Below are 13,356 nucleotides of genomic sequence, written 5' to 3'. Positions count from 1 at the left end.
AAGGCCTGTTTCCAGGCTGTATCACTCTAAAAAACTTTGTTTAGCGTTCACCTCTCCTCTCCTCTCCTCTACTCTCCTCTCCTCTCCTCTCCTCTCCTCTCCTCTCCCTCTCTCCTCTCCTCTCCTCTCCTCTCCTCTCCTCTCCTCTCCTCTCCTCTCCCCTCCCCCCCTCCTCCTCTCCCCCCCTCCCCTCTCCCCTCCCCTCCCCTCCTCTCCTCTCCCCTCCCCCCCTCCTCCTCTCCCCCCTCCCCCTCTCCCCTCCCCTCCCCTCCCCTCCCCTCCCCCTCCCCTCCCCTCCCCTCCCCCTCCCCTCCCTCCTCTCCTCTCCCCTCCCCCCTCCTCCTCTCCCCTCCCTCCCCTCCTCTTCCCTCTTCCCTCTACCCTCCTCCCCTCTCCCCTCCCCTCCCCTCTCCCTCTCCTCGCCCGGCCATCTTTGTGTCCCGGGGTGGGTGGCGCCCCCTGCAGCCGACCTTGAAGCCTGCAGGTGGAGTCATTACCCGGTTCACCCTCCCACCAGCCCTCACGTCCCGCGTCTCCAGCGGCTCGCTCCCGGCTACCCCGACCGACCCGACTAGCCTTCCTGTAGGCACCGTGAGTGTGGCATTGCGGGATGGCCGCGGCTAAACCTTGCCCGCTGCACCAGCGCGTCGCTCCGTCCACTCACTATCACACCGGCTACTGGTGTGGATGAAGGAAAAATGGTCCCAATGTTGGGGGAGTCCAGAACAGGGGCCACAGTCTTAGAATAAAGGGGAGGCCATTTAGAACTGAGATTTTTTCACCCAGAGAGTTGTGAATTTGTGGAATTCTCTGCCACAGAAGGCAGTGGAGGCCAATTCACTGGATTAATGTAAAGGAGAGTTAGATAGAGCTCTAGGGGCTAGTGCAATCAAGGGATATGGGGAGAAGGCAGGCACGGGTTACTGATTGTGGACGATCAGCCATGATTATCGGCATGGTGGCGCAGCGGTAGAGTTGCCGCCTTACAGCGAATGCAGCGCCGGAGACTCAGGTTCCATCCCGACTACGGGCGCCTGTCTGTACGGAGTTTGTACGTTCTCCCCCGTGACCTGCGTGGTTTTCTCCGAGATCTTCGGGTTTCCTCCCACACTCCAAAGATGTGCAGGTTTGTAGGTCAATTGGCCGGGTAAATGTAAACATTGTCCCTAGTGTGTGTGTAGGATAGTGTTAGTGTGCGGGGATCGCTGGGCGGCACGGACCCGGGGGGCCTGTTTCCGCGCTGTATCTCTAAAAACTAAATGAACACATTGAATGGCGGTGCTGGCTCGAAGGGCCGAATGGCCTCCTCCTGCACCTATTGTCTGTGTTTCTATGTTTCTACGTTTCTACATTCAAATGTTGTTGCTGCACAGGTGGACTGCTCTGACGTGGTGGAGAGGGCATGCTGGACCACGCGGAGGAGAGGGGCATGCTGGACCACGCGGAGGAGAAGCAAGACCCATGGGCCCTGTGCTTGGACAATGGCTTCCAGCTGGCCCGGCAGATGCAGAGACCACAATGCCGCATCTACTCTGTGGGGTAGGCCCTGCTCTTGCAAACCTTCTACCTGAAGAAGGGTTTTCGACCCGAAACATTACCCGTTCCTTCTCTCCAAAGATGTTGCCTGACCCGCTGAGTTACTCCAGCATTTTGTGACACCCTCTCACATCAAGTCAACGGATGGCAAGGGCGGCACGGTGGCGCCAGCGGGTAGAGTTGCTGCCTCACAGCGCCAGTGGCCCAGGATGCATCCTGACTACGGGTGCTGTCTGTACGGAGTCTGCACGTTCTCCCCGTGACCACGTGGGTGGCTCCTTTCCTTTAGTTTAGTTTAGAGATACAGCGCGGAAACAGGCCCTTCGGCCCACCGGGTCCACGCCGCCCAGCGATCCCCGCACACTAACACCATCCTACACCCACTAGGACAATTTGTACATTTACCAAGCCGATTAACCCACAAACTGCACGTGTTTGGAGTGTGGGAGGAAACCGAAGATGTCGGAGGAACCCACGCAGGTGACGGGGAGAACGTACAAACTCGGTACAGACAGCGCCCGTAGTCGGGATGGAACCCGGGTCTCCGGCGCTGCATTCGCTGTAAGGCAGCAACTCTACCGCTGCGCCACCGTGACCGCCCAAAATGGCTCCTGAAAACTCTCCCACTAGTGAAACATCCTCCCCACATCCACTCTATCCAGGCCTTTCGCTATTTGGTACGTTCAATGAGGTCCCCCCCTCATTTGTCTGAACTCCACATTTTCCCTATCTAAAAAACCTGTCCAATGCCACTACCGTATCGAACCAACAAAAGATGTTTTTTTCACCTGCACTTCGGAGAATCCCTCAAGAAGACCTCTGGAGAAACACCGGTTTCCCAAGTTCACAAGCTCTTGGAGCAGAATTAGGCCATTCGGCCCCTCGACTCCACTCCGCCATTCAATCATGGCTGATCTATCTCTCCCTCCTATTCCATTTTCCTGCCTTCTCCCGTAACATTTGACACCCGTACTAATCAAGACATTTCGGAGGAGAGAGGCTCACTTGCACTTCCTCCAACCTCATCTACTGTGTCTGCTGTGTCCGGGTGTCAACCTCTGTACATCGGCGAGACCAAGCGCAGGCTCGGCGATCGTTTCGCTCGACACCTCCGGCTCAGTCCGCCTTAACCAAGCTGATCTCCCGGTGGCTCAGCACTTCAACTCCCCCCTCCCACTCCCACACTGACCTTTCTGTCCTGGGCCTCCTCCATTGTCAGAGTGAGGCCCAGAGCAGATTGGAGGAGCAGCACCTCATATTTCGCTTGGGCAGCTCACACCCCCAGTGGTATGAACATTGACTTCTCCAACTTCAGATAGTTCCTCTGTCCCTCTCTCTCTAACACCTCCCCCGTCCCAGTTCTCCCACCAGTCTTCCTGTCTCCGACTACATTCTATCTTTGTCCCTCCCCTGACATCAGACTGAAGAAGGGTCTCGACCCGAAATGTCACCCATTCTTTCTCTCCAGAGATGCTGCCTGACCCGCTGAGTTACTCCACAGCATTTTGTGTCTGCCTTCAGAGGAGAGAGTTCAGCACATTGCACAAAGCCAGGTGGAGATCACATGCAAGATGTTTCCGGAGATAAGGGTCTTGCCTGAGATGGTGTTCTCGTTCTTCCTGCGGACAGGAAGCTGGAGTAAACAAAATTCTTCCAGACCAGCTTAGATTCTGGTGCTGATTTTAACACAGAGAGGGTACTTTTGAACGATTACAACAAGGGTTGCCAACTGTCCCGTATTATCTGGGACATCCTGTATATTGGTTGGTCCCGTACAGGACCGCTCTTGTCCCGTATTAGGCCCGGGGGGGCGCTGTAGGCCCGGACACTGTAGGCACGGACACTGTAGGCCCGGACACTGTAGGCCCGGACACTGTAGGCCCGGACACTGTAGGCCCGGACACTGTAGGCCCGGACACTGTAGGCCCGGACACTGTAGGCCCGGACACTGTAGGCCCGGAAACTGTAGGCCCGGATACTGTAGGCCTGGACACTGTAGGGCCAGACAGTGTAGGCCCGGATACTGTAGGCCCGGACACTGTAGGCCCGGATACTGTAGACCCGGACACTGTAGGCCTGGACACTGTAGGGCCAGACAGTGTAGGCCCGGACAGTGTAGGCCCAGACACTGTAGCCCGGACACTGTAGGCCTGGACACTGTAGGCCCGGACACTGTAGGCCCGGATACTGTAGGCCCGGATACTGTAGGCCCCGGACACTGTAGGCCTGGACACTGTAGGCCCAGATACTGTAGACCCGGACACTGTAGGCCTGGACACTGTAGGCCTGGACACTGTTGGCATGGACACTGTAGCCCGGGGGATAATGTAGGCCGGACGCCACAGGTTCGGACAGTGTAGGTCTGGACAGTGTAAGGCCGGAGGGCCGAAGGGCCTGTTTCCGCGCTGTATCTCTAAACTAAACTACACTAAAAAGGAGATTAAGAAGGGCATTGTTAAAGTAAGGGATGCTGCTGTTGGAGTAGAGGTGTAAAAGAGTGGAGTGGTTGTAATGAGTGATTGCAGACTAGGGGTTGCCAACTTCCTCACTCCCAAATAAGGGACAAAGTGTCACGTCACCCGCCCCACGTCACCTCACCCAGCCAGTGGCCACGTGCTCCCGCTCCACCAATGGCGGCCCGCCCGGGCCAGGAGGCGGGTTGTTACGCAACCTCCGTTAGGCCGCGCCCGGGCCTCCAGTGTCCGAGACTACAGCGGCCCCAGGGCTACAGTGTCCAGGCCTACAGTGTCCGAACCTACAGTGTCCGGGCCTACAGCGTCCGGGCCCTACAGTGTCCGGGCCTACAGCGTCCGGGCCTACAGTGTCCGGGCCTGCAGCGTCCGGGCCTACAGCGTCCGGGCCTACAGCGTCCGGGCCTACAGCGTCCGGGCCTACAGTGTCCGGGGCCTACAGTGTCTGGGCCAATACGGGACAGTTGGCAACCCTAGTGTAGACCCACCTGTGGGCAGAGCAGGCTGAGCGTGGGCCTGGCGAGGGGGCTGTCGTGGGTGCCATGGTGGGCGTGATCTCACCAGGGTTTGTGTCTCTTCCTCCAGGCTGCGGAGTGGAGACGGGGCTTCGAGGAGGAGATGTCCATGGCCGGGTGTGAGGTGCACTACCTTGACCCGAGCGTGCGGGAGGCTCACGTCCAGCAGGCCCAGGGCTACTGGCACCACCGCCTCGCCCTGCACTGGAGAGACCCCAACCCCTCCACCCACGCACACCCCCCAGCCATCCCCACCAGCAAGCTGGCCGCCATCATGCAACGCTTCGGACACAGCAAGGCGTCACCTCCCCTCTCTCTCTCTCTCTCTCTCTCTCTGTTTAGACACTCTCTACCTCCTCTCTCTTTCTTTCTCTCTCTCCCTCTCTCTCTCTCTCTCTCTCTCTCCCCTCTCCCTCTCTCTCTCTCCCTCCCCCCCTCTCTCTCTCTCTCCCTCTCTCTCCCCCCCTCTCTCCCTCCCCCTCTCTCTCTCTCTCTCTCTCTCTCTCTCATCTCTCTCTCTCTCTCTCCTCTCTCTCTCTCTCTCTCTCTCTCCCTCTCTCTCCCCCCCTCTCTCCCTCCCCTCTCTCTCTCTCTCTCTCTCTCTCTCTCCCTCTCCCTCTCTCTCTCCCTCCCCCCCCTCTCTCTCTCTCTCCCTCTCTCTCCCCCCCCTCTCTCCCTCCCCTCTCTCTCTCTCTCTCTCTCTCTCTCTCTCTCTCTCTCTCTCTCTCTCTCTCTCTCTCTCTCTCTCTCTCTCTCTCTCTCTCTCTCTCTCTCTCTCTCTCTCTCCCTCTCCCTCTCTCTCTCTCTCTCTCTCTCTCTCTCTCCTCTCCCTCTCTCTCTCTCTCCCCCCCTCTCTCCCTCTCTCCCCCTCCTCTCTCACTCTCACGCACTCTCTCTCTCCCTCCCTATCTCTCTCTCTCTGTTTAGACACTGTCTACCTCCTCTCTCTTTCTCTCTCTCTCCCTCCCCGCTCTCTCTCTCCCCGCCCTCCCGCCCCCTCTCTCCCCGCCCTCCCTCCCTCCCTCCCTCCCTCCACGCACTCTCTCCCTCCTGTTCTGTGTTATCCCACTTTCCCATCCACTCCCCTACACACTAGGAGCAATTTACAGAGGTACATGGATAGGACAGGTTTGGAGGGATACGGGCCAAATGCAGCAGGTGGGACTAGTGTAGATGGGGCATGTTGGCCGGTGTGGGCAAGTTGGGCTGAAGGGCCTGTTTCAAAGCTGTATCACTCTACGACTCTAAACGTATTGAACAGGCTATTCAGCCCTCGGTGTCCATGCTGGCTCTTTCAAGGAGTATTATCTCTCAATGGTTATCTGCGTGCAGAATGGAACAATGAGATTCTTATTTCACAGAGTGACGTTTCACAGAGTGCTGGAGTAACTCAGCGGGTCAGGCAGCATCCTGTGGGGAACATGGATGGGTGACGTTTAGGGTCGAGACCCTTCTTCAGTCTGAAACGTCACCTATTGCTTTCCTTCAGAGATGCTGCCTGACCCGCTGAGTTACTCCAGCATTTTGTGTCCATCTTGGGCAGAAGGAAGAGATCACCCTAAGAGTGACCCACCTGGGTCAGCCCAGCGCCACGGCCTGCCCTCCCCCCCACTGTACGAGCCAGCGGGTCCCACACTGGTCTCTCCAACCACCGCGGAAGTCACAGAGGGGGCAAGGTGGGGGGGCAAGGTGTCCCCATCCCAGGAGACTGCCTGAGACAAGGCAGTGTGAGACATGCAGGAGGTTCAGCAATAATACACCATCCCTCTCATAAAGTCATTAGTGATAAGAGCAGAATTAGGCCATTCGGCCCATCAAGTCTACTCCGCCATTCAATCATGGCTGATCCATCTCTCCTCCTAACCCCATTCCCCTGCCTTCTCCCCATAACCCTGACACCCGTACTGATCAAGAATGTGTTTATTCTTCTTTACTTTGGCTTTAAGATACAGCGCGGTAAGAGGCCCTTCGGCCCACCGGGTCCGTGCCGCCCAGCGATCCCCGCACACTAACACTATCCTACACACACTAGGGACAATTTACATTTCTACCAAGCCAATTAATCACAAATCTATACGTCTTTGGAGTGTGGGAGGAAACCGATGCTCTCGGAGAAAACTCAAGGGGGAGAACGTACAAACTCCGTAGAGACGGCCCCCGTAGTCGGGATGGAAGCCAGGTCTCTGGCGCTGTGAGGCAGCAACTCTACCGCTGCACCACCGTGTCGTCTTGTTTATAATCTAAACATTGGGACATTCTGGGCTCGATTCCTAACACATTCCTTTTAATACAACAGCCAAACCGTGAGTGCAGAGGCTTGAGATGATGCAGTGATCTGTCCACATTCCACATGGCAGCTGAGAACCCAACATGCTGTACATCAAACAAAGACACCATCAGCCAAAACATTATGACCACTGACAGGCGAAGTGAAAAACATTGATCATCTTGTTATAATGGCACCTGTCAAGGGGTGGGATATATTAGGCAGCAAGTGAACAGTCAGCTCTTGAAGTTGATGTGTTGGATGCAGGAGAAATGGGCAGGAGTAAAGACCTGAGCGACTTTGACAAGGGCCAAATTGTTCTGGCCAGACGACTGGGTCAGAGCATCTCTGAAACGGCAAGGCTTGTGGGGTGCTCCCGGTCAGCAGTGGTGAGTACCTACCGACAGTGGTCCGAGGAGGGACAAACCACAAACCGGCGACAGACAGGGTGTTGGGCGCCCAAGGCTCATCGATGCGCGAGGGCAACGAAGGCTATCCCGTCTGGTCCGAACCGACAGAAGGTCGACTGTGGCACAAGTCACAGAAAATGTTAATGGTGGTCACGGGAGGAATGTGTCACAATACACAGTGCATCGCACCCTGCTGCATATGGGGCTGCACACGGAGGACCAACAGCATATTAGGCAGGTGGGCATAATGTTTTGGCTGATCAGGGTATGATGCCTTTGTGACCACTTTGATCACTGATTCATTCTGTGCCGTCGTTCCCCTGCTGTGCAGTCTGAGCTGTCGGCCTGCCTCGTTATTTAAGGCTTTTCTCTTCTCACCGCAAGCAATCTTTCATTTCCCCTCTTGATTTCTCTTCCTGCAGTGGCTCGGAGTACAATTTATCTTCATTGCCACCGCACTTTCACCCTGCCGTAGGGAGGAAATCACAGAGCAGAGAAGATCTACGAGGATGTTGCCAGCACTCGAGGGGCTGAGCTATAAGGGGACGTTCATAGGTTTAGAATTTCACGGGGTCACGGGGGAGAAGGTACAAACTCTGCACAGACAGCCCCCGTAGACAAGATGGAAGCCGGGTCTCTGGCGCCGTGAGGCAACAACTCTACCGCTGAGCCACCGTGCTCTCTTGGTACAGTTTGCCTGCACGTCTGTCCACACTTTTGAGTGGATCTTTTACCCGTGACTGCCAGAGATAAAATGGAGAACGGTCCCTTCGGCCCACAATGTCCACGCCAAAAATGACGCCAAGTTAGACTAATCTCCTCTGCCTCCACCTGATCCCGTATTCTTCCATTCCCTGCCTATCTAAAAGCCTCTGCTTCCACCACCACCCCTGGCAGCACCTTCCAGGCCCCCCACCACCGCACATCTCCTTTAAACTTTGCCCCTCTCACCTCAAAGTTATGCCCCCTAGTATTTGACATTTTCACCCTGGGAAAAAAAGATTCTGACCGTCTATCTACCCTGTCTATGCCTCTGATAATAAGCTCATGAGCTACAGGAGCAGAAGTAGGCCATTCGGCCCGTCATGTCTGCCCCGCCTTTCGATCGTGGCTGATCGCATTTTCCCCTCTCAACCCCATTCACCGGCACGGTGGCGCAGCGGTAGAGTTGCTGCCTTAAAGCGAATGCAGCCCAGGAGACTCAGGTTCGATCCTGACTACGGGCGCCGTCTGTACGGAGTTTGTACGTTCTCCCCGTGACCTGCGTGGGTTTTCTCCGACATCTTTGGTTTCCTCCCACACTCCAAAGACGTGCAGGTATGTAGGTTAATTGACTGGGTAAATGTAAAAATTGTCCCTAGTGTGTGTAGGATAGTGTTAGTGTGCGGGGATCGCTGGGCGGCGCCGACCCGGTGGGCCGAAGGGCCTGTTTCCGCCCTGTATCTCTAAATCTAAATCTAAAATCTAAATCCTGCCTTCTCCCCATAACCCCTGACACCCAACATAGTAAAAACTGAGGCGGGGAGAAACTTTTTCCACCCAGAGAGTTGTGAATTTGTGGAATTCTCTGCCACAGAGGGCAGTGGAGGCCAATTCACTGGATGAATTTAAAAGAGAGGTAGATAGAGCTCTAGGGGCTAGTAGAATCAAGGGATATGAGGTGAAGGCAGGCACGGGGTACTGATTGTGGATGATCAGCCATGATCACAATGAATGGCGGTGCTGGCTCGAAGGGCCGAATGGCCTCCTCCTGCACCTATTTTCTATGTTTCAATGTTTTTATGGTGTGGTAGACTTCTGTAAGGTCCCTTCCACTGCATCAGGCTGACAAGTGAATATAAAACAACGATGCTCCTCATTTGTCTTGGAGGGGATTGGAACGTGTCCAACTCATCAGCTCTCTCTCCCGCTGCGGCTGATGCAAGTGTCCCTGTTTCCGTGACAACGCACCGTGCCGTCTTACCATAGCCTGTTTGCTCCGAGCTTGCGGAACTGGCAGGTCCAGTTTATCACTTCATGAGTTTAGTTTATTGTCACGTGTACCGAGGTAGAACATAAAATCATAAGTCCTTAAGCGACCAGGCTTGTATACGCTGGAATTTAGAAGGATGAGAGGGGATCTTATCGAAACGTGTAAGATTATTAAGGGGTTGGACACGTTAGAGGCAGGAAACATGTTCCCAATGTTGGGGGAGTCCAGAACAAGGGGCCACAGTTTAAGAATAAGGGGCCGACCATTTAGAACGGAGATGAGGAAAAACTTTTTCAGTCAGAGAGTTGTGAATCTGTGGAATTCTCTGCCTCAGAAGGCAGTGGAGGCCAATTCTCTGAATGCATTCAAGAGAGAGCTGGATAGAGCTCTTAAGGATAGTGGAGTCAGGGGGATATGGGGAGAAGGCAGGAACGGGGTACTGATTGAGAATGATCAGCCATGATCACATTGAATGGCGGTGCTGGCTCGAAGGGCCGAATGGCCTCCTCCTGCACCTATTGTCTATTAAGTGATAGGAGTGGAATTAGGCCATTCGGCCCATCAAGTCTACCCCGCCGTTCAATCATGGCTGATCCATCTCTCCCTCCTCACCCCATTCTCCTGCCTTCTTCCCGTAAACTCCTGACACCCGCACTAATCAAGAATCTATCTATCTCTGCCTTAAAAAATATCCATTGACTTGGCCTCCACAGATTCACCACCCTCTGACTAATGAAATTCCTCCTCATTTCTTTCCTACGAGAACGTCCTTTAATTCTGAGGCTGTGCCCTCTGGTCCTAGACTCTCCCACTGGTGGAAACATCCTCTCCACATCCACTCTATCCAGGCCTTTCACTGTTCAGTAAGCACTCCAGCGAGTACAGGCCCAGTGCTGACAAACACTCATCGTATGTTAACCCACTCATTCCTGGGATCGTAGGTACAGTGAAAAGCTTTTGATTACAATCAACCGTCCACAGTGTATAGATTAGAAGATCAGAGTTAAAGTGAGAAATCTTGTTGTTGGAGTAGCTCTTAGGGCTAACGGAATCAAGGGATGTGGGGAGAAGGCTGGAATGGGGTACTGATTGTGGATGATCAGCCATGATCACATTGAGTGGCAGTGCTGGCTCGAAGGGCCGAATGGCCTCCTCCTGCACCTATTTTCTATGTTTCTAGAGAGTTCAGAGTGTGGAGGGATTGTAATATGTGATTGTAGATCTGCTTCTGTGGCCAGCACGCAAATACTCGACTGGGTTGGGCGCCATCTTGGAAGCAGGAACATCAACATTATATAATCTCCCTCATTCCAGTCTCTTTAACACAACTATGGTATCTGCCTCCACACCACCCACCACCCCAGGCAGCGAGTTCCAAGCGCCCACCACCCTCTGTGTAAACATCTGTCCGGCACATCTCCTTTAAACTTTGCCCCTCTCACCTAAAAACAATGCCTTCTAGTTAGTCTAGTCACCGCCATTTAAAAATGAGGTGAGAAGAAACTTTTTCACCCAGAGAGTTGTGAGTTTGTGGAATTCTCTGCCACAGAGGGCAGTGGAGGCCAATTCACTGGATGGAATTTAAAAGAGAGTTAGATAGAGCTCTAGGGGCTAGCGGAATCAAGGGATATGGGGAGAAGGCAGGCACGGGTTACTGATTGTGGACGATCAGCCGTGATCACAATGAATGGCGGCGCTGGCTCGAAGGGCCGAATGGCCTCCTCCTGCACCTATTGTCTATTTTTCTGTGGTTCTACCCCTCTAATGCAGGCATCATTGTGGTAAACCTCCTCTGCACCTTTTCCAAAGGCTCCACATAACTTCCTGTAATGGGGTGACCGTAACTGCTTGCTGACTGAATAGCATGCAGCAAATATTCTGTTCACCCTAGACAAGGGTGGTCCAAACCTTTAGCCCAAAATACGGGATGTCCCGGCTAATACGGGACAGTTGGCAACCCTAGTGTAGCGGCTCACTAAAGGGACAGTTGGCAACCCTAGTGTAGAGGCTCACTAAAGGGACAGTTGGCAACCCTAGTGTAGAGGCTCACTAAAGGGACAGTTGGCAACCCTAGTGTAGAGGCTCACTAAAGGGACAGTTGGCAACCCTAGTGTAGAGGCTCACTAAAAACGCATGCACCGATAAATCTGTCCGTCCTTCCCAGATTGACGTTCTCAAGGCTGACATGGAGAGTGCAGAGTGGAAGATTCTGGAAAACCTGATCCTGGAGAACGTCATTGGGGAGATCGGCCAGCTGGTGTTGGCGGTACACCTTCATTGGGCGGGCTTCGAGGTCAGTGGAAGCGACAGTGAGGTGGTCCGGTATTGGTACAGCCTTCTGAAGGAACTCGAGCTCAGGGGCTTCAAGCTTTTCCACAGCTACAAGAACATGAACAAGCCGCAAGTCTTCCTGCAAAAGGAGGCGTTCAACGCGAGTAGCAGCTACACTCTCAGCTGGGTGAACACCCAGTGGGCCCAGCGGTGAACCGGCATGGGTGGTGCTCGGTGCCCAGTTCCAAACCTTCCCTTCAACCATCGACTGGTGGAGGCATTCAACAATCACCGTGAGGGAGAGCAAACCAACCTCCCTTCCATTAGTATAAGAAAATAACTGCAGATGCTGGTACAAATCGATTTATTCACAAAATGCTGGAGTAACTCAGCAGGTCAGGCAGCATCTCGGGAGAGAAGGAATGGGTGACGTTTCGTTTGTCCGTCTGAAGAAGGGTCTCGACCCGAAACGTCACCCATTCCTTCTCTCCCGAGATGCTGCCTGACCTGCTGAGTTACTCCAGCATTTTGTGAATAAACCTCCCTTCCATTGAGGTTCAGTCTGAAGAAGGGTCTCGACCCGAAACGTCACACATTCCTGCTCTCCCGAGATGCTGCCTGACCCGTTGAGCTACTCCGGCTTTTTGTGTCTGCCTCCCTTCCATTGACTCCATCTACACCTCACGCTGCCTCGGCAAGGCCCGCAGCATCATCAAGGACCAGTCTCACCCCGGCCACTCCATCTTCTCCCCTCTCCCATCAGGCAAGAGGTACAGAAGTGTGAAAACCCACACCTCCAGATTCAGGGACAGTTTCTTCCCGGCTGTTATCAGGCAACTGAACCGTCCTACCACAACCAGAGAGCAGTGCTGAACTACTATCCACCTCACTGGTGACCTTCGGACTATCTTTGGTCGGACTTTGCTCGCGTTGCCTTGCACTAAATGTTATTCCCTGTATCTGTTCACTGTAAATAGCTCAATTGTAATCATGTCTTTCCGCTGACTGGTTAGCACGCAACGAAAGCTTTTCACTGTACCTCAGTACACATGACAATAAACTAAACTGAACCTTTCAAAAGAAAAATGCTCTGCGACTACATAGCAATTTTGGTCGTTATATTGGATGCTTATTTCATAGAAACATAGAAAATAGGTGCAGGAGGAGGCCATTCATGTTCTCAATCAGTACCCCGTTGCTGCCTTCTCCCCGTACCCCCTGACTCCGCTATCCTTAAGAGCTCTAACTAGCTCTCTCTTGAAAGCAGTCAGAGAATTGGCCTCCACTGCCTTCTGAGGCAGAGAATTCCACAGATTTACAACTCTCTGACTGAAAACGTTTTTCCTCATCTCCGTTCTAAATGGCCTACCCCTTATTCTTAAACTGTGGCCCCTGGTTCTGGACTCCCCCAACATTGGGAACATGTTTCCTGCCTCTAACGTGTCCAACCCCTTAATAATCTTATACGTTTTGAAAAGATCTCCTCTCATCCTTCTAAATTCCAGTGTATACAAGCCTAGTCGCTCCAGTCTTTCAACATATGACAGTCCCGCCATTCCGGGAATTAACCTAGTAAACCTACGCTGCACGCCCTCAATAGCAAGAATATCCTTCCTCAAATTTGGAGACCAAAACTGCACACGGTACTCCAGGTCTCACCAGGGCCCTGTACAACTGTAGAAGGACCTCTTTGCTCCTATACTCAACTCCTCTTATTATGAAGGCCAACATTCCATTGTCTTTCTTCACTGCCTGCTGTACCTGCATGCTTCCTTTCAGTGACTGATGCACTAGGACACCCAGATCACGTTGTACGTCCCATTTTCCTAACTTGACACCATTCAGATAATACTCTGCCTTCCTATTCTTACCACCTGGAGGAACAGGCTTGTTGACAAGTGCAGTGTCTGGAACG

The 13,356-nt window shown here is 53.6% G+C and overlaps 1 protein-coding gene across 1 annotated transcript in view; it reads left to right on the top strand.

Annotated features, from left to right (window-relative positions):
- Positions 1 to 12,697, top strand: part of mettl24 (methyltransferase like 24) — a 27,282-nt gene extending 14,585 nt beyond the window's left edge. The window contains exons 2-4 of the mRNA XM_078399895.1: positions 1,374 to 1,539; positions 4,593 to 4,820; positions 11,335 to 12,697. Of these exons, the coding sequence (XP_078256021.1) occupies positions 1,462 to 1,539; positions 4,593 to 4,820; positions 11,335 to 11,655 (627 nt within the window). The 5' untranslated portion in view covers positions 1,374 to 1,461 and the 3' untranslated portion in view covers positions 11,656 to 12,697. The remainder of the gene's footprint in view (positions 1 to 1,373; positions 1,540 to 4,592; positions 4,821 to 11,334) is intronic.
- The last annotated feature ends 659 nt before the right edge of the window (positions 12,698 to 13,356 follow it).

The sequence above is a fragment of the Rhinoraja longicauda genome, chromosome 5 (assembly GCF_053455715.1).
Source record: "Rhinoraja longicauda isolate Sanriku21f chromosome 5, sRhiLon1.1, whole genome shotgun sequence".
NCBI classification, from domain to species: domain Eukaryota; kingdom Metazoa; phylum Chordata; class Chondrichthyes; order Rajiformes; family Arhynchobatidae; genus Rhinoraja; species Rhinoraja longicauda.
This window is presented reverse-complemented; position numbering and strand designations above follow the sequence as displayed.